The sequence below is a fragment of the Staurois parvus genome, unplaced genomic scaffold, assembly GCF_062004578.1.
Source record: "Staurois parvus isolate SC_StPar_1 unplaced genomic scaffold, SC_StPar_1.0 ptg001406l, whole genome shotgun sequence".
NCBI lineage: Eukaryota > Metazoa > Chordata > Amphibia > Anura > Ranidae > Staurois > Staurois parvus.
In genome coordinates this window covers 460028-482785 of record NW_028319202.1, presented here as the reverse complement: position 1 = coordinate 482785, position 22758 = coordinate 460028, and the positions used below count along the sequence as shown (strand labels likewise).

Genomic DNA, 22758 nt, shown 5'->3' with positions numbered 1-22758 from the left:
TGCTTTGTCTGAACCCTGGACACGCTCCCCTGCCTGAACCCTGGACACGCTCCCCTGCCTGAACTCTGGACACGCTCCCCTGTCTGAACCCTGGACACGCTACCGTGCCTGAACCCTGGACACGCTCCCCTGTCTGAACCCTGGGCACGCTCCCCTGCCTGAACCCTGGGCACGCTCCCCTGCCTGAACCCTGGACACGCTACCCTGCCTGAACCCTGCACACGTTCCTCTGCCTGAACCCTGGACACGCTCCCCTCCCTGAACCCCGGACACGTTCCCCCGCCTGGACCCCGGACACGCTCCCCCGCCTGAACCCTGGACACGCTCCGCTGCCTGAACCCTGGACACGCTCCCCAGCCTGAACCCTGGACACGCTCCCCTGCCTGAACCCTGGACACGCTGCTTTGTCTGAACCCTGGACACGTTCCCCTGCCTGAGCCCTGGACACGCTCCGCTGCCTGAACCCTGGACACGCTCCCCAGCCTGAACCCTGGACACGTTCCCCCGCCTGGACCCCGGACACGTTCCCCCGCCTGAACCCTGGACACGCTCCGCTGCCTGAACCCTGGACACGCTCCCCAGCCTGAACCCTGGACACGCTCCCCTGCCTGAACCCTGGACACGCTGCTTTGTCTGAACCCTGGACACGTTCCCCTGCCTGGACCCCGGACACGCTCCCCTGCCTGAACCCCGGACACGTTCCCCTGCCTGGACCCCGGACACGTTCCCCTGCCTGAACCCTGGAAACGCTCCCCTGCCTGTACCCTGGACACGCTCCCCTGCCTGAACCCCGGACACGTTCCCCTGCCTGGACCCCGGACACGTTCCCCTGCCTGAACCCTGGACACGCTCCCCTGCCTGAACCCTGGACACGCTCCCCTGCCTGAACCCTGGACACGCTGCTTTGTCTGAACCCTGGACACGCTCCCCTGCCTGAACCCTGGACACGCTCCCCAGCCTGAACCCTGGACACGCTCCCCTGCCTGAACCCTGGACACGCTCCCCAGCCTGAACCCTGGACACGCTCCCCTGCCTGAACCCTGGACACACTCCCCAGCCTGAACCCCGGACACGCTCCCCTGCCTGAACCCTGGACACGCTCCGCTGCCTGAACCCTGGACACGCTCCCCCGCCTGAACCCTGGACACGCTCCCCTTCCTGAACCCCGGACACGCTCCCCCGCCTGAGCCCTGGACACGCTCCGCTGCCTGAACCCTGGACACGCTCCCCAGCCTGAACCCTGGACACGTTCCCCCGCCTGGACCCCGGACACGTTCCCCCGCCTGAACCCTGGACACGCTCCGCTGCCTGAACCCTGGACACGCTCCCCAGCCTGAACCCTGGACACGCTCCCCTGCCTGAACCCTGGACACGCTGCTTTGTCTGAACCCTGGACACGTTCCCCTGCCTGGACCCCGGACACGTTCCCCTGCCTGAACCCTGGACACGCTCCCCAGCCTGAACCCTGGACACGCTCCCCTGCCTGAACCCTGGACACGCTCCCCAGCCTGAACCCTGGACACGCTCCCCAGCCTGAACCCCGGACACGCTCCCCTGCCTGAACCCTGGACACGCTCCGCTGCCTGAACCCTGGACACGCTCCCCCGCCTGAACCCTGGACACGCTCCCCTTCCTGAACCCCGGACACGCTCCCCCGCCTGAGCCCTGGACACGCTCCCCAGCCTGAACCCTGGACACGTTCCCCCGCCTGGACCCCGGACACGTTCCCCCGCCTGGACCCCGGACACGTTCCCCCGCCTGAACCCTGGACACGCTCCGCTGCCTGAACCCTGGACACGCTCCCCAGCCTGAACCCTGGACACGCTCCCCTGCCTGAACCCTGGACACGCTGCTTTGTCTGAACCCTGGACACGTTCCCCTGCCTGGACCCCGGACACGTTCCCCTGCCTGAACCCTGGACACGCTCCCCTGCCTGTACCCTGGACACGCTCCCCTGCCTGTACCCTGGACACGCTCCCCTGCCTGGACCCCGGACACGTTTCCCTGCCTGAACCCTGGACACGCTCCCCTGCCTGTACCCTGGACACGTTCCCCTGCCTGGACACCGGACACGTTCCCCTGCCTGAACCCTGGACACGTTTCTCTGCCTGAACCCTGGAACGCTCCCCTGCCTGAACCCTGGACACGCTCCTTTGTCTGAACCCTGGACACGCTCCCCTGCCTGAACCCTGGACACGCTCCCCTGCCTGAACCCTGGACACGCTCCCCTGCCTGAACCCTAGACACGCTCCTTTGTCTGAACCCTGGAAACGCTCCCCTGCCTGAACCCTGGACACGCTCCCCTGCCTGAACCCTGGACACGCTGCTTTGTCTGAACCCTGGACACGCTCCCCTGCCTGAACCCTGGACACGCTCCCCTGCCTGAACTCTGGACACGCTCCCCTGTCTGAACCCTGGACACGCTACCCTGCCTGAACCCTGGACACGCTCCCCTGTCTGAACCCTGGGCACGCTCCCCTGCCTGAACCCTGGGCACGCTCCCCTGCCTGAACCCTGGACACGCTACCCTGCCTGAACCCTGCACACGTTCCTCTGCCTGAACCCTGGACACGCTCCCCTCCCTGAACCCTGGACACGCTCCCCTGCCTGAACCCTGGACATGCTCCCCTGTCTCCTCCATGGGCACGTGGCTTTAGATGACAAGATGAGAGCGCAGAATACATTATGTCAAAGGGTTGCAGATTATCATTCCTATGATACACAACAGTGGCCCATCCACACTGACACTTAGGGGCCCTCGGTTCGATGACACACTGACAGTTGGGGGTCCCAGAACAATGACACACTGACACTTGGGGGTCCCAGAACAATGACATTGACATTTGAGGGTCCAGAACAATGGCATACTAACCCCTGGGGGTCCCAGAACAATGACAAATTGACACTTGGGGACCCAGAAAAATGACACACTGACACTTGGGAGACCCAGAACAATGACACACTGACACTTGGGAGACCCAGAACAATGACACACTGACACTTGGGGGTCCCAGAACAATGACACACTGACACTTGGGAGACCCAGAACAATGACACACTGACACTTGGGAGACCCAGAACAATGACACCCTGACACTTGGGGGAACCAGAACAATGACACACTGACACTTGGGGGAACCAGAACAATGACACACTGACACTTGGGAGACCCAGAACAATGACACACTGACACTTGGGAGACCCAGAACAATGACACACTGACACTTGGGGTCCAGAACAATGGCACACTAACACTTGGGGGTCCCAGAACAATGACACACTGACACTTGGGAGACCCAGAACAATGACACACTGACACTTGGGAGACCCAGAACAATGACACACTGACACTTGGGAGACCCAGAACAATGACACACTGACACTTGGGGTCCCAGAACAATGACACACTGACACTTAGGGGCTCCAGAACAATAACACACTGACACTTGGGGGTCCAGACACACTGGTACTTGGGGGTTCCAGAACAATGACACACTGACACTTGGGGTCCAGAACAATGACACACTGACACTTGGGGGTCCAGACACACTGACACTTGGGGGTCCCAGAACAATGACACACTGACACTTGGGGGTCCCAGAACAATGACACACTGACACTTGGGGGTCCCAGAACAATGACACACTGACACTTGGGGGTCCCAGAACAATGACACACTGACACTTGGGAGACCCAGAACAATGACACACTGACACTTGGGAGACCCAGAACAATGACACCCTGACACTTGGGGGAACCAGAACAATGACACACTGACACTTGGGGGAACCAGAACAATGACACACTGACACTTGGGAGACCCAGAACAATGACACACTGACACTTGGGAGACCCAGAACAATGACACACTGACACTTGGGGTCCAGAACAATGGCACACTAACACTTGGGGGTCCCAGAACAATGACACACTGACACTTGGGAGACCCAGAACAATGACACACTGACACTTGGGAGACCCAGAACAATGACACACTGACACTTGGGGTCCAGAACAATGGCACACTAACACTTGGGGGTCCCAGAACAATGACACACTGACACTTGGGAGACCCAGAACAATGACACACTGACACTTGGGAGACCCAGAACAATGACACACTGACACTTGGGAGACCCAGAACAATGACACACTGACACTTGGGGTCCCAGAACAATGACACACTGACACTTAGGGGCTCCAGAACAATAACACACTGACACTTGGGGGTCCAGACACACTGGTACTTGGGGGTTCCAGAACAATGACACACTGACACTTGGGGTCCAGAACAATGACACACTGACACTTGGGGGTCCAGACACACTGACACTTGGGGGTCCCAGAACAATGACACACTGACACTTGGGGGTCCCAGAACAATGACACACTGACACTTGGGGGTCCCAGAACAATGACACACTGACACTTGGGGGTCCCAGAACAATGACACACTGACACTTGGGAGACCCAGAACAATGACACACTGACACTTGGGAGACCCAGAACAATGACACCCTGACACTTGGGGGAACCAGAACAATGACACACTGACACTTGGGGGAACCAGAACAATGACACACTGACACTTGGGAGACCCAGAACAATGACACACTGACACTTGGGAGACCCAGAACAATGACACACTGACACTTGGGGTCCAGAACAATGGCACACTAACACTTGGGGGTCCCAGAACAATGACACACTGACACTTGGGAGACCCAGAACAATGACACACTGACACTTGGGAGACCCAGAACAATGACACACTGACACTTGGGGTCCCAGAACAATGACACACTGACACTTAGGGGCTCCAGAACAATAACACACTGACACTTGGGGGTCCAGACACACTGGTACTTGGGGGTTCCAGAACAATGACACACTGACACTTGGGGTCCAGAACAATGACACACTGACACTTGGGGGTCCAGACACACTGACACTTGGGGGTCCCAGAACAATGACACACTGACACTTGGGGGTCCCAGAACAATGACACACTGACACTTGGGGGTCCCAGAACAATGACACACTGACACTTGGGAGACCCAGAACAATGACGCACTGACACTTGGGGGTCTAGAACAATGACACACTGACACTTGGGGGTCCAAGAACAATAATACACTGACACTTGGCGGTCCCAGAACAAAGACACACTGACACTTGGGGGTCCCAGAACAATGACACACTGACACTTGGGAGACCCAGAACAAAGACACACTGACACTTGGGGGTCCAATGACACACTGACACTTGGGGGTCTCAGAACTATGGCACACTGACACTTGGGGGTCCAGAACAATGACACACTGACACTTGGGGGTCCAGAACAATGACACACTGACACTTGGGTGTCCAGAACAATGACACACTGACATTTGGGGGTCCCAGAACAATGACACACGGACACTTGGGAGGCCCAGAATAATGACACACTGACACTTGGGGGTCCAGAACAATGACACACTGACACTTGGGGGTCCAAGAACAATGACACACTGACACTTGGGGGTCCCAGGACAAAGACACACTGACACTTGGGGGTCCCAGAATAATGACACACTGACACTTGGGGGTCCCAGGACAAAGACACACTGACACTTGGGGGTCCCAGAACAATGATGCACTGACACTTGGGAGACCCATAAAAATGACACACTGACACATAGGGGTCCCAGAACAATGATGCACTGACACTTGGGGGTCCCAGAACAATGACACACTGACACTTGGGGGTCAAGAACAATGACACCCTGACACTTGGGGATCTCAGAACAATGACACACTGACACTTGGGGGTCCAGACACACTGACACTTGGGGGTCCCAGAACAATGACACACTGACACTTGGGGGTCCCAGAACAATGACACACTGACACTTGGGGGTCCCAGAACAATGACACACTGACACTTGGGGGTCCCAGAACAATGACACACTGACACTTGGGAGACCCGGAACAATGACACACTGACACTTGGGAGACCCAGAACAATGACGCACTGACACTTGGGGGTCTAGAACAATGACACACTGACACTTGGGAGACCCAGAACAATGACACACTGACACTTGGGAGACCCAGAACAATGACGCACTGACACTTGGGGGTCTAGAACAATGACACACTGACACTTGGGGGTCCAAGAACAATAATACACTGACACTTGGGGGTCCCAGAACAAAGACACACTGACACTTGGGGGTCCCAGAACAAAGACACACTGACACTTGGGGGTCCAATGACACACTGACAATTGGGGGTCCCAGAATAATGACACACTGACACTTGGGTCTCAGAACTATGGCACACTGACACTTGGGGGTCCAGAACAATGACACACTGACACTTGGGGGTCCAGAACAATGACACACTGACACTTGGGTGTCCAGAACAATGACACACTGACATTTGGGGGTCCCAGAACAATGACACACGGACACTTGGGAGGCCCAGAATAATGACACACTGACACTTGGGGGTCCAGAACAATGACACACTGACACTTGGGGGTCCAAGAACAATGACACACTGACACTTGGGGGTCCCAGAACATTGACATATGGACACTTGGGAGGCCCAGAATAATGACACACTGACACTTGGGGGGTCCCAGAACAATGACACTGACACTTGGGAGACCCAGAATAATGACACCCTGACACTTGGGGGTCCAAGAACAATGACACACTGACACTTGGGGGTCCAGAACAATGACACACTGACACTTGGGAGACCCAGAATAATGACACCCTGACACTTGGGAGACCCAGAACAATGACACACTGACACTTGGGAGACCCAGAACAATGACACACTGACACTTGGGAGACCCAGAACAATGATACACTGACACTTGGGGATCCAGAACAATGATACACTGACACTTGGGGATCCAGAACAATGATACACTGACACTTGGGGGTCCCAGAACAATGACACACTGACACTTGGGAGACCCAGAGCAATCACACACTGACACTTGGGAGACCCAGAATAATGACACCCTGACACTTGGGGGTCCAAGAACAATGACACACTGACACTTGGGGGTCCAGAACAATGACACACTGACACTTGGGAGACCCAGAATAATGACACCCTGACACTCGGGAGACCCAGAACAATGACACACTGACACTTGGGAGACCCAGAACAATGACACACTGACACTTGGGAGACCCAGAACAATGATACACTGACACTTGGGGATCCAGAACAATGATACACTGACACTTGGGGGTCCCAGAACAATGACACACTGACACTTGGGGGTCCCAGAACAATGACACACTGACACTTGGGGGTTTATTTACTAAAGCTGGAGAGTCCAAAATCAGACTTCCTTCTGCATAGAAACCAATCAGCTTCTAACCTCAGCTTGTTCAATGAAGCTTTGGCAATGAAACCTGGAAGCTGATTGGTTTCTATGCAGAAGGGAGTCTGATTTTGGACTCTCCAGCTTTAGTAAATAAACCCCTTGGGGTCCAGAATATCAGAACCCTGATCCCTGAGGTAACACTGCCATATCTGGCCTAGTAAGACCCAACAACACTTGGGGTCCCATTACAAGGAACATGAAGGAAGGTTCACAGAAGCCCCCATACATTACATTGTGTAGATATTTGGAATCATCCAGCAGATGACAGTGCCGGGTCACACAATGATAACCATCAGTACATGGAGATACTCACAGCTCTATCGCCTTGTTCCACATGACAACGTATCCAGACAGAACGAAGGATTCAATATTTACAATGTGCGTGTTTCCTCTCTCTGTCCCCACATAGAGCCATTTACTCTGGAAAGGCAGATGGCAGCACGTAATCCTGAAAGAGATCAGAGAAGTTCCATCAATCAGAGAAATATGCCGAACATTTCATCATCGACTAATATCTCTAACAGTACAGAAGTGGGGGGGCGCAATCGTATAGAAGTGGGGGGCGCAATCGTATAGAAGTGGGGGGCGGAATCGTATAGAAGTGGGTGGCGGAATCGTATAGAAGTGGGGGGCGGAATCGTATAGAAGTGGGTGGCGGAATCGTATAGAAGTGGGGGGCGGAATCGTATAGAAGTGGGGGGCGGTATCGTATAGAAGTGGGTGGCGGAATCGTATAGTAGTGGGGGGCGAAATCGTACAGAAGTGGGGGGCGGAATCGTACAGAAGTGGGGGGCGGAATCGTACAGAAGTGGGGGACGAAATCATACAGACGTGGGGGGCGGAATCATACAGAAGTGGGGGGCGGAATCGTATAGAAGTGGGGGGCGGAATCGTACAGAAGTGGGGGACGAAATCATACAGACGTGGGGGGCGGAATCATACAGAAGTGGGGGGCGGAATCGTATAGAAGTGGGGGGCGGAATTGTACAGAAGTGGGGGGCGGAATCGTATAGAAGTGGGGGGCGGAATCGTATAGAAGTGGGGGGCGGAATTGTATAGAAGTGGGGGCGGAATTGTATAGAAGTGGAGGGGGGAATTGTATAGAAGTGGGGGGCGGAATCGTATAGAAGTGGGGGGCAGAATCGTACAGAAGTGGGGGGCGGAATCGTACAGAAGTGGGGGGCGGAATCATACAGAAGTGGGGGGCGGAATCGTACAGAAGTGGGGGGCGGAATCATACAGAAGTGGGGGGCGGAATCGTACAGAAGTGGGGGGCGGAATCATACAGAAGTGGGGGGCGGAATCGTACAGAAGTGGGGGGCAGAATCCTGGTTAGGCCTACGAGATGGCTGCTTTCTGATGTCAGATAACCAGGAGGCTTCGCAGCAGATGTCATCAGAGGCAGGGGCGGACTGACAACTCATGGGGCCCCCCCGGGCAATAGGGGATCATGGGGCCCCTGTGTCCTTGCCAAACTCAAAAAAGCCTATGAAAAAGGTACCAGGGGCATCTCATGGGGCCCCCTACTGACCCCGGGCCCTCAGGCAGTGCCCGAGTTTCCAATTGATCAGTCTGCCCCTGCTCAGAGGGTTCCTCATTCCTCCAGTACGGTCAAAATGGATCGCAAAGAGTTTCAATAGATGTCTGAGACGCAGTTGTTTTAAGGTGGACCTGTCAGTGACTTCTCCAGTCTGCATGAATAAATCCCTGACATGTCACAATAATCAGCAAAAGAAAAGTTCCGCCTTTCATCATTCCAAAAAAATAGATTATTTCTATGGGCTCCTTCACCCTTGTTTTGCTCTCTGAAGAGCGATCTTTGTTCGGATTGCTCTTCAGATAGCAAGGAGGCATTTTATTGCCCTTTAACCCCTAGAAGCTTGCACTTAGTGCGCTGCAACCGTGTGCAATGCATGTGGTCGCGGGACGCTTGCATTCCCTTTAATGGGTCACATTCAGTGGGCGTAGCTGTAAAACCACAGGTGGTATAATGTGTACACCCCTGGCCACTGCCTCTGCTGCTAAGGGGGTTGTAGGGGTTGAGGGGCAGTAAAAGCGTGGCTCAACTGCGGGGTTTTACTGCCCCCCAACTGCCAGTGTACGTGAACCCTAAATAAGCTTCTTTGAACAGTCATTAAGGTGGACCATTGAGTGACTTTGCAAGTCCGCATAAATATATATCCCTGACCTGTCACAGTATACAGGAACAGACTCATTTGTTTCAGAAAAATCCACCTTTATCAATAAAAAGTGATATTGCCTCGGCTGAGGTGACATATCATAGACACACCCCCTGTCATAGACACACCTCCTGTCATAGACACACCTCATCATAGACACACACCTGTCATAGACACACCCCCTGTCATAGACACACCTCCTATCATAGACACACCCCATCATAGACACACACCTGTCATAGACACACCTCCTGTCATAGACACACATCTGTCATAGACACACACCTGTCATAGACACACCTCCTGTCATAGACACACCTCCTATCATAGACACACACCTGTCATAGACACTCCCCCTGTCATAGACACACCTCCTATCATAGACACACCCCCTGTCATAGACACACACCCTATCGTAGACACACACCCTGTCATAGACACACCTCCTATCATAGACACACCCATCATAGACACACACCTGTCATAGACACACCTCCTGTCATAGACACACCCCCTGTCATAGACACACACCTGTCATAGACACACCTCCTGTCATAGACACACCCCCTGTCATAGACACACATCCTATCAGAGACACACACCTGTCATAGACACACCTCCTATCATAGACACACCTCCTGTCACAAACACTTCTCCTGTCACAGACACACACCCTGTCATAGACACACCTCCTATCATAGACACACCTCCTGTCACAAACACTTCTCCTGTCACAGACACACACCCTGTCATAGACACACCTCCTGTCATAAACACTTCTCCTGTCACAGACACACACCTGTCACAGACACACCTCCTGTCATAGACACACCTCCTGTCACAGACATACCTACTGTTATAGACACACCTCCTGTCATAGACACACCTCCTGTCATAGAAACACCTCCTGTCATAGACACACCTCCTGTCATAGACACACCTCCTGTCATAGACACGCACCTGTCATAGACACACCTCCTGTCACAGACACACCTCCTAGGTGTACGTCTGTGCAAGACTGAAGGGGAGGAGCCAGTACACATGTGCAGGACTGAAGGGGAGGAGCCAGTACACATGTGCAGGACTGAAGGGGAGGAGCCAGTACACATGTGCAGGACTGAAGGGGAGGCCGAAGGCCAGATTTAATGCATAAGGACCAGTCTAGGAGGTAAGGAAAGCGATAATATATAAACAGCTCATGTGCAGAGAGCATTTCCTCCTCATCTCCAAATATATGAAATGTTCCGATCAAATAAAGAATAACAGACACTTAAAAGAAAAATTTTAAAAAGATTTCCAAAACTGCCGAAAACAGAACATAAACCATGGTCACTACTAATGAAGGAATGCTGCGAGGTCCACTGTGGATATTAATAAAAATGATAATAGGAATTTGCTGGATTAAGTCTCCATAATAAAGCAGCATCCATCGCTCCCCATAAAATCTAAATTCTTTCACAGAGAACTTTCAATTATCAGGCAGGCCCATTACACCAAATATCTGGGGGGTTCTCGGCCTCCGCAGTCTCATTTTTTTCTCATAGATATAATTAAGCACAGTGATGGGAAGAATTAAACAATCTGCCAGCACATCGAAAAAAAACAAAACAAAAAAAAAAAACCGTCTCTCTCTGCTGCAGGCGATGGATGCGTTTCTCTTTTCAACAACTTCTTATTCCGAGTCGCAGATTTCCTCCAGAGTCCGCTCGATAAATGGAAAACTCGAACACGGAACCCAAAGTGAAATGTACTTGTTAAGAAGACAACGTTATCAAGTGTAGCAAATGTATCGAATGGAAAATGGAAACCCGCTACATTGTTGTGCCGGGTAATTTATTTTATACATTCAAATATAATAGCACACAGTTCTTGTTCGACTTTCAAGTGAGGTGGGTAGTGGGGCGCGTCGGTGGAGGATGCTGTGGAAGTATGGCAGGTGATGATGGATGGTGTGTAGGGAATCCGGTACTGAGCAGCACTTCTAAAGAGTGGAGGAGAAGGTGAAACAGGAAGCGCTTCTAAGTGCAGTATTCCAGGTCAGCCCCCTGACTGCCCCTTTTCCTGCCTCTATACCCTATTTAAATGGCTCTCCCTAAGCCGGGACGTTGGTCTTGAAGAAGGACTCTGCTCATGCTCCGAAACGCGTCACCACACCATGCTCACGTCACTTCCGGTCCGTGGACAGTGTGCGTTCCAGCGTGTGCTCCGGCGGTCCGAACAGAGCGGCGGCCATCTTTAACACCTCTCCTCAAGCTCCCCCTGCAGCTGCTGGCTGGCACAACGGCTCCATCGCTCAGAGGACAGAGTCCTGCTACTGACAGATTACATTAGAGCCTGTTTGTACTACTACATTGGAAGTGTTTTTAACCGCTTTTTACTAACCCCTTCCAGTCCGGACACTTTCCCCCCTCTTCCAGTCCGGACACTTTCCCCCCCTTCCAGTCCGGACACTTTCCCCCCCCTTCCAGTCCAGACACTTCCCCCCTCTTCCAGTCCGGACACTTTCCCCCCCTTCCAGTCCAGACACTTTCACCCCCCTTCCAGTCCGGACACTCCCCCCCTTCTAGTCCGGACACTTTCCCCCCCTTCCAGTCCGGACGCTTTCACCCCCCTTCCAGTCCGGACACTCCCCCCCTTCTAGTCCGGACACTTTCCCCCTCTTCCAGTCCGGACACTTTCCCCCCCTTCCAGTCCGGACACTTTCCCCCCCCTTCCAGTCCGGACACTTCCCCCCTCTTCCAGTCCGGACACTTTCCCCCCCTTCCAGTCCAGACACTTTCACCCCCCTTCCAGTCCGGACACTCCCCCCCTTCTAGTCCGGACACTTTCCCCCCCTTCCAGTCCGGACGCTTTCACCCCCCCTTCCAGTCCGGACACTCCCCCCCTTCCAGTCCGGACACTTTCCCCCCCTTCCAGTCTGGACACTTTCCCCCCCTTCCAGTCCGGACACTTTCACCCCCTTCCAGTCCGGACACTTTCACCCCTTCCAGTCCGGACACTTTCCACCCCTTCCAGTCCGGACACTTTCACCCCCCTTCCAGTCCGGACACTCCCCCCCTTCCAGTCCGGACACTTTCCCCCCCTTCCAGTCTGGACGCTTTCACCCCCCCTTCCAGTCCGGACACTCCCCCCCTTCCAGTCCGGACACTCCCCCCCTTCCAGTCTGGACGCTTTCACCCCCCTTCCAGTCCGGACGCTTTCCCCCCTTCCAGTCCGGATGTTTTCACCCCCTTCCAGTCCGGTTGCTTTCCCCCCCTTCCAGTCCGGACACTTTCCCCTCCCTTCCAGTCCGGACGCTTTCCCCCCTTCCAGTCCGGACGCTTTCACCCCCTTCCAGTCCGGTTGCTTTCCCCCCCTTCCAGTCCGGTTGCTTTCCCCCCCTTCCAGTCCGGACGCTTTCACCCCCTTCCAGTCCGCACACTTTCACCCCCTTCCAGTCCGGACGCTTTCCCCCCCTTCCTGCCCCCAGGCCAATTTTCAGCTTTCAGCGCTATCACACTCTGAATGACAATTGCGCGGTCATGCAACACTGTACCCATATGAATTTTTTACCATTTTCTTTGAGACAGATAAAGCTTTATTTTGGTGGTATTTATTCACTGCTGGGATTTTTATTTTTTTTGTTATGTAAATGAAAAAGTCCAAAAATTTTGAAAAAAAAGTGTTTTTTTAATAACATTTTGCAAATACTGTAAATAATATTTCATCATAAATCTTGTCCAAAATTTATTCCGTTATCTTTTTAGTAAGAAAAAAAATAACCCAAATTAGTTTATAACCAAAAATTATAATTTTTAAACATTTTTCTTTTCATTTTTATTTCATTTTTTTATATTATGTTTTTTTTTTTTACATACTGTCACCCTAGCAGTGTGGGGTCACCATGGTGACACTGTACTACTTGTGGGGGGTGATGAAGATTTTTTTTTTTTTTACACTGATTGCTTTTACACCCATAAAGGCTGTAAGAGCAATCATTTCTCCTCTCTGGCTGCATTCTTGCAGCCATTGAGAACTACTGTGTGAGCTGTGATTGGTCACAGCTTGAAACATGGTACAAAGCTGTTGTGAATGGCCCTGTACCATGTGATCTCTGTGATCATTCACAGATTTTACACGTAGTAGGCAATGATGTCAGAAGTGACATCTTGCTTACTACTCTGCATGTGATCACTGATTGGCCAATCAGTGATCACATGATCGGGACCTCGCACAGGGGAGGACACAGTGGGCTCCGGATCGTGGTGCTGTGTGCTCCCAGGGAGCGCACACAAGCAGAAGGCAGGGAAGCCGTTTATAAACGGCCACCCGACCCTGCACTGCCACTGTCCAGCCGTTTATATACAACGGACAGACGGGAGGTGGTTAAAAAGACGTTATCAAGTGTAGCAAATATATCGAATGGAAAATGGAAATCTGCTATATTGTTGTGCCGGGTAATTTATTTTATATATTAAAAAATAATAGCACACAGTTCTTGCTCGACTTTCAAGTGAGGTGGGTAGTGGGGCGCGTCGGTGGAGGATGCTGTGGAAGTATGGCAGGTGATGATGGATGGTGTGTAGGGAATCCGGTACTGAGCAGCACTCCTAAAGAGTGGAGGAGAAGGTGAAACAGGAAGCGCTTCTAAGTGCAGTATTCCAGGTCAGCTGTAATAAAAACCACCCCACTGACTGCCCCTTTTCCTGCCCCCCCCGGCTAGTCTGGGGTTGTGATGTTGCTCGGTATTGGCGTTCTCGAACCCCCGCTCTTGGTTTTGTTACCTTTTTCCTTTTGTACTCCTCTTTCCTTTTCTGTTTCTGTTTGTTTTTGGTGTGGCAGCGGATAGCTGCCTTTAGTTTGAGTTACTGTCGGTGTTATATTAATGTTTTTGTCATTTATGTGCCATTGATAGCCCCTGCGTGGGCGCACCCTTTGCTCTGTTGGTGTTAGAGCGCTGGTTTATTATTTTTTTCTATGTGCCATTGTTAGCCCCTGCGTGGGCGTGGTTTGTAGCTCCTGTCTTAAACTCACCCCCTCACTCTCCGCCCACCTCCTAAACCACATATCAGACTGGATGTCGCTCCATTTCCTCAAACTTAACCTCTCCAAAACCGAGCTCCTGGTCTCCCCCCCCCCCCATCCACTCCATCACTACTAACAACGCCACCATCTCTCCCACCCCACACGCCAAAGTCCTGGGTGTCACCCTGGACTCCCACCTCTCCTTCCTACCCCACATCCAACTGCTATCTAGATCTTGCAGGCTCCACCTCCGCAACATCTCTAAGATACGCACATTCCTCACCCCAGACACCACCAAACAACTCGTACACTCCCTCATCATCTCACGCCTGGACTACTGCAACTCCCTCCTCACTGGCCTACCCAAACACACGCTATCCCCACTCCAGTCTATCCTGAACTCAGCGGCCAGACTCATCCACCTCACCAACCGCTCCACATCCGCCACCCCCCTCTGCCAATCCCTTCATTGGCTCCCGATTGCCCAACGCATCAAATTCAAACTGCTAACCCTGACCTACAAAGCCATCCACAACGCCGCCCCAAACTACATAACTGACCTGATACCCAAATACTACCCTACCCGTGCCCTCCGCTCCTCACAGGACCTCCTACTCTCTAGCTCCCTGGTCTCTTCCTCCCACGCCCAATTGCAGGACTTCTCTAGGACTTCCCCAATCCTCTGGAACTCCCTACCCAGGGGCGGACTGACCATTTGGAAACTCGGGCACTGCCCGAGGGCCCGGGGTTAGTAGGGGGCCCCATGAGATGCCCCTGGTACCTTTTTCATAGGCTTTTTTGAGTTTGGGAAAGGACACAGGGGCCCCATGATCCCCTATTGCCTGGGGGCCCCATGAGTTGTTAGTCCGCCCCTGTCCCTACCCCAATCCATCAGACTGTCACCTACACTCACCTTCAGGCGCACCCTGAAAACCCTCCTCTTCAGGGATGCCTACCCCAACCTCACCTAACAACCGATCTCACCTAACAACTAACCTCCTCCACTCCTCCCACCACTCCATCCCCCACAGCCATCTCCTCCTGTACCACTATCCCCTCCCTCCTAGATTGTAAGCTCCAAGGAGCAGGGCCCTCGAACCCCTCGTGTATTGTATTGTTACTGTCTTGTCTCGTGTTCTGTCCCTCTTGCTACTGTACAGCGCTGAGCAAACCCTTTGGCGCTATATAAATACTGTATAATAATATATATAATAATAATAATAATAATAAATAAATAAAAATATTGAAATACAAAAAGCATTTCCTTGAAAGAAAGCTGAATCCTGACCAGAATGTGACTTTTATTAATTTGCGCTGGGAAATAAAAATCAGGCTAAAGACAGCAAATCCAATTTTATTTGCTCCAGTTTTCTCTACACGAGCCCCGCTAAATACAGCACGTCCCCCGCCAGGAGGAGGGACGTCAATCTGTCACAAATCTGCAGCGGGAAAAGGCTCAGTCACCTCTTTTAATTACTAATCATACAAGCTCGGACGGCTCATTGTCATATTTATAATCAGCAGAGACCAAAACGCATCTGGTAGCTCTGTATGGACATGAAAGCTCCGTGGATGAAGACCGACAGCTGGTTTCCCATCGTCCTCCGGTGTCCTCATCACCCGCGATCCTGCGTTTGTTATTCCAGGTGAAAACATATTCAGCAGACGTCTGTACGGGTGCTTCTACAGAAAATAAAAAACTGTGCCTGGTGTGTCTGTGAAGGTAACAACCAGCGGCGGACTGACCATTTGGAAACTCAGGCAGTGCCCGAGGGCCCGGGGTCAGTAGGGGGCCCCATGAGACGCCCCTGGTACCTTTTTCATAGGCTTTTTTGAGTTTGGGCAAGGACACAGGGGACCCACGATCCCCTATTGCCCGGGGGCCCCATGAGTTGTCAGTCAACAACACAGCTAGTACTAGTTAGGCACATTCATTGGGACTTGTTTTGTTATGCAAAGATGCCAACAGTTCTGGATCTGCTGGGACACTCCCGCATCTTAGATCTCACCCCCGGGTCACATCTATGCGGCCGCGCGGGCCAATGTTTTGCACGGGCACGAGAGCCCATTCATTTGAATGGACTCCCGTGCCGCGGGACATGCAGAGAAAGAAGTCCCTGCGCTTCTTTGGAAAACGCAGCCGAGGTTCCCAGTACGGTTGCGTTTTCCAGTGCGGGCGTGCCATTAGAACTAATGGCCCCCGCCTGCGGGTCCACAATTCTCTGTGCGGCTGTACAGATTTTTTGTGCAGATCCGCAGCGGCCCCACCCGCACAGATGTGAACCTATGTCACTGTGTCCTGGGCAGTGTCCTGGAATCACAACGTGACCCTTATAAGAGTTATTGTGTATGTGTAGTAGCTCAAATGGTCATTCATTACGGTGACTGAGGGCAGTGAGCGGGTAGTCCCCCACTTAGTTTGAGGCAGGGTTAGGGCAGGCCAGGGGCGGACTGATCATTTGGAAACTCGGGCACTGCCCGAGGGCCCGGGGTCTGTAGGGGGCCCCATGAGATGCCCCTGACACCTTTTTCATAGGCTTTTTTGAGTTTGGGCAAGGACACAGGGGCCCCATGACCCCTTATTGCCCGGGGGCCCCATGAATGTCAGTCCGCCCCTGGGGCAGGCGTAATATACTGGGTGTCAGGAGATACTATACCTTAACCACTTGCCCTCCTGAGGATTTACCACCCCCCCCCCCTTCCTTACCAGGCCTGTTTTTGTGTTACGGGGCTGCATTTCTTTAATTGAAAATTAATCATGCAATGCTGCACCCAAATGGACTTTACATCCTTTTTTTCCCCCGCGAATTAAAGCGGAGCTCCACCCAAAATGGGAAGCCCCGCTTTAAGGACTGCTCCCCATTAAGGATTGGCACCTTTGGGGAGCAGGGGGGGAGCGGGTACCCGAAATTGACAGGTACCCGCTCCCACTTCCGGTCCGATCGCCTAGGCGATTGGAAACAGAAGGTGTCCTCCCTCCCTCCCTGTAGTCTTTTGGGACATGTGACAGGTCCCAGAAGACTACGGGACCATTTACGAAGTGCAGCGCTACTCACGCATGCGCAGTGGGCACCCGGCTGTGAAGCCACAAGCTGTCCCAGCCGGGTGCCCACACTGAGGATGCCGGCCTCCTGGAATACAGGACGGCCGGTGAAACAAGCTGTGGGGGACACATCACGGGACCGAGGGACAGGTAAGTGGCTGTTTTTTAAAAGTCAGCCGCTACAGTTTTTTTTAGCTGCTGACTTTTTTTTTTGTTAGGTTGAGTGGAACTCCGCTTTGAAGATGTCTGTAATAAACTAATCTTTTTATATACGACGGGCATTCAAGTAAACCCGGGACTTTTAACCACATGCCGCCCAGCCACTGTAGAAATACTTTGGCAGGGCGGCACGGCTGGGCAAAACTACGTTTTAAAACGTGTGTTTTTAAAACAGGTAGGGGCGCGCGCGAGGCGCGCCACCGCCGTACCTGTCCCACCGATCACGGCCGCGGATGTCAGTCGCCGGGACACAGCCGGTCGTTACCGGCTGTGTCCCGGCGATTAGCGGCAATCAGTGACAGAGAGCACAGCTGCAGTAGCTGTGCTTTCTGTCAGTTCCCTGACAGCTCCAGGACACGCTGATCGGGACAGAAGAGTTTATCTATCCCCATCAGCGGTGTTCCCTGCAGTACACCCCCTGCCCCCTAGTAAAACACTCCCCTCACACAGATAACCCTTTCCCTGAATAATAAAGTTAACCCCTTCCTCCCCAGTGCCATTAGTACAGTGTCAGTGTTTTTTTTTTTGCACTGATCACTGTATTGGTGTCACTGGGGATGTCAGTGACCCCAAGTCAGTACCCCCCAATGTCAGAATGTCCGCCATAAGTCGCTGATCGCCACCATAAGTCGTTGATCACCGCCATAAGTCACTGATCGCCGCCATTATTAGTATAAAAAAAATTAAAAATCCCAGTATCTTTCCCGCCATTTGTAAACGCTATAACTTTCACGTAAACCAATTAATTTACACGTATTGGGTTTTTTTTTTAGCGGAGAAATGTCGCAGAATGCATTTTGGCAGACATTTATGACTAAATTTGATTTTTAAATTTTTTTTTACTGGACATGTTTTATAGGAAAAAGTCCAAAATATTGTTTTTTTTCCTCAAAATTGTCAGTCTTTTTTTTTTTATAGCGCAAAATATAAAAACCGCACAGGTGATCGAATACCACCAAAAGAAAGCTCAATTTGTGGGGAAAAAAGGATGTAAATTTCATTTATGTACCGTATTGCATGACCGCGTAATTGTCCGTTAAACTAGCGCAGCGCTGTATAGCAGAAAAATGGCGTAAATTGCAGTATCTATACCATAGTTTGTAGACGCTATAACTTCCACACAAAGCAATCAATATACACTTATTGGGATTTTTTTTACCAAAAACATGGAGCAGAATACATTTTGGCCTAAATTTATAACCAACTTTGAGTTTACTATATATTTTTTATAGCTGAAAGTAAAAAATATTGTTTTTCTTCAAAATTTTTGGTCTTTTTTTGTTTATAGCGTGAAAAATAAAAAGCGCACAGGTGATCAAATACCACCGAAAGAAAGCTCTATTTGTGTGAAAAAAAGGACGTAAATTTCGTTTGGGTGCAGCATTGCATGACCGCGCAATTATCAGTTGAATTAGTGCAGCGCAGAGTAGCAAAAAGAGGCGTGGTCATTAAGGGGGGTAAATCCTCTGGATCTCAAGTGGTTAATCAATTGTCCAGGTATGAAAGGGATGCTAGCGTGGTGGTACTACACACAGTAGTAAGTGGTAAGTGTGTCCTATTAATAATAGGTGGCGCACATGTCACGGACCAGTCCAGAGACCATTAATCAAGATGGCAGACAACAGTGTGAGTGCGCGCATGGAATAGCGTGTGGCAGGCGCGGACTGACAACTCATGGGGCCCCCGGGCAATAGGGGATCATGAGGCCCCTGTGTCCTTACCCAAACTCAAAAAAGCCTATGAAAAGGTACCAGGGGCATCTCATGGGGCCTCCTACTGACCCCGGGCCCTCGGGCAGTGCCCCAGTTTCAAAATGGTCAGTCCGCCCCTGGCGTGTGGTGATGAAGTTTCTTGTGAACGAAGGAGTAAAACCCGCGGATATCTACAGAAGACTTCAAGCACAGTATGGTGATGAGAAGCCCAGCCACAGTAAGACACTTGGCCGTACGTCCAGGGGCGGACTGACAACTCATGGGGCCCCCGGGCAATAGGGAATCACGGGGCCCCTGTGTCCTTGCCCAAACTCAAAAAAGCCTATGAAAAAGGTACCAGGGGCATCTCATGGGGCCCCCTACTGACCCCAGGCCCTCGGGCAGTGCCCGAGTTTCCAAATGGTCAGTCCGCCCCTGCGTACGTCCCTCAGTGACAATCCCAGCCGAGGTGGTTCCCAGCCGAGGTGGTTCCCAGCCCACAGCAGTCATTCCTGGAACACGTGGAACGCCTGATCCAGGATAACCGACGCATAACCTGAATTGTCATGAAATTGCACAAGAGACTAATCTTTCTGTGGGAACGGTGAACACAATGATGTAGCGAAGCCGGCTGTCCTAGGATGGTTCCGGCGTACTGACAAATATTTCAATGCCGGAGCTTTCCAGGCATTAATTAAATGCTGGGATCAGTGTATAAATGTAGCAGGGGAGTATGTCGAAAAACAAATGCAGTTTCCACTCCTTGAAATGTGTTCTTTTATTATATATACTCAAAAGTCCCAATTGGACTTAAAAGCCCCTCATGTAATTTGCAGAAGAGTGTCTTACTCATATTTTCCCTGCTGACCATCTAAAAAATCCCCTTCTTTTTCTCTCTATATTTGGTTTGCTTAAACTCCCTGGCGGTATTCCCGAGTGTAGCTCGGGGTAAAGTTTCAGCACCACAAGCGGTAACCCCCCCCCCCCCCCAAGCTACACTCGGGCTTACCATGCGGCGCTGCTCCGGCATCTGTTCTTCACTGACCTTGTCCTGCGCTCCCGCGATGTCCCCCCTGCAGCGTCCCCGGCCATCTCCTCCGGCCGATGCCGGCATCTGTCATCTGGGTTCAATCCCCTGCGACGTCGGGATGTATGGGGGACGGAATGGCGGGAAATTTGAAAATGACAAAAAGTGACATTCACTAAATACACTAAAATCACATAGTATAACATTTCTGTATCAAACCATTTCACATACATTTTGTCCCGAGTGCTTTGTCCGGCGCCCTGCCTGCATTTTTACCGCCCTTTCTGCCTGGAAACTGAGAAATGTCCATGGCGTCCAAAAAGCGTCCCTTTAGGTCAGACGCGGTTTTAGAGCGGCTAGAGAACAGCGATAGTAAATCAGAACCACTTGCAGAATTGAGTGATAATGATTGGTGGGGGAAATTCCTCATCAGACACTGAAAACGATTCTGCGACTGAGCTCAGCGATGTGCCAACTTGGCGCTATATTTCACATTTCAGTGTTTTTGGTTTCATTATATTATTGAATTACATTTATTATTATTATATTATTATTTTTTATGATTATTTATTAAATTATAATTTATGATTTCGTGTTTCAAATTTATCCTCCCCGGGATGTTTACTAGACTCTTGTTTGGACAGATTTCAGTGAGTTATTCCTAAAAATTACAGGCCTACAATAAAAAAAATACATATTTCCATGCAAAAAAAATGTACCGCTTTGAGCACAGAAATATGGACATAATCAGACCGCTAGGGAGGTTAAACGTTGCGACGATAACCCCAGGAAACCGATTTGATATATACTATTCATGGCCTCCACACTTTTGTCTAGATGTGGTTTTGAGGGTTAGGGTGGGCCACTCTGGTAAGTGGATGGGTCCACACTGTCACTAGGCAGACCTGAGGTGGACTGTGGGACTCATGTGAGTGAATGGATGTGAGGCTAGAGGTCAGAGGTCAGTACTGTTTGCTTTGTGCTGCCTGCCTTTGTTGATGCTTACAGGTCATTGTTGCACTGTGCTCCCCGGTCTCTATCAGTGCCGGATGCTATGATATAGACTTTGCTTCTGCGTGGATGTGCAGCTATAGATGAATACAGGGGATCTCTGCTCACCCTGCGCTGCCTTCGTAGACATATTCTAATGCAGCTTTAGATGAGTACAGTGTATTGTAAGTCGCTCTGCGCTGCCTGTCTCTGTATGAGAGTGGAGCGGATCACTTGCTCATGTTGTGCTGCCAGTCTTGAAGCACGGATATACAGATGAGTAAATATGATGATTTTGGCCTGTGCTGCCTGTATTGAAGCAAAGAACATCACTTCTTACCCTGTGCTGCTTGTCTGTCGTGTATTGATGAGCAGAGAGTATTGTTTATACTGTGCTGTGTGTCTCTGTGGACACCTTGATGTGCCGCTATAGATGCGTGGTGAGTATTACTGTGCATGCTGTGCTATCTGTCTCTGTGGAAGTGTAGCACTACCCCCTTAGGAGTCGCTAGAAGATTTCGGTCCCCCCTGTAGTCCTGCACAGCCAGGCACCACACATCTGAACAAAAGCTTACATCCAGATTCAGAAATCAGTCCTTGAGCTTTGGTTTTGTTGTTTTATTTAAGGGATTTGAACTGGGATAGGGTGTTCAGGATGCCCGAGGGTACTGAGGACGACTTCCTGGAACGATTTACAAGTTTTCTGTGCAACGGAGTCTCAGCTGGAGGGCTAGCCAGCGTCTCCTTAGTGTGCCACCCCCGACCCTAGACCTGTCCTCTTTACCCAGAAATCTGGAGGTATCCCTGAATAGGGGATCCAGTTCCTGTCACTTTAAGAGATGAACAGTCACTGACAGGTGGCTAATCTGGTTTTCCACCACCGACAAGTGACTAATCTGGTTTTCCACCACCGACAGGTCACTAATCTGGTTTTCCACCACCGACAGGTGACTACTCTGGTTTTCCACCACCGACAGGTGACTACTCTGGTTTTCCAGCACCAACAAGTGACTAATCTGGTTTTACACCACCACCGACAGGTGACTACTCTGGTTTTCCACCACCGACAAGTGACTAATCTGGTTTTTCACCGCCGACAGGTGACTAATCTGGTTTTCCACCACTGACAGGTGGCTACTCTGGTTTTCCACCACCGACAGGTGACTAATCTGGTTTTCCACCACCGACAGGTGACTAATCTGGTTTTCCAC

At 51.6% G+C, this 22758-nt stretch overlaps 1 protein-coding gene across 1 annotated transcript in view; it reads right to left on the bottom strand.

The window, feature by feature from the left end:
- Positions 1-22758, bottom strand: part of LOC149436183 (syntaxin-binding protein 5-like) — a 341325-nt gene that overhangs the window by 91722 nt on the left and 226845 nt on the right. The window contains exon 5 of the mRNA XM_089661918.1: positions 7707-7841. Coding sequence (XP_089518044.1) covers positions 7707-7841 — 135 coding nt within the window. The remainder of the gene's footprint in view (positions 1-7706; positions 7842-22758) is intronic.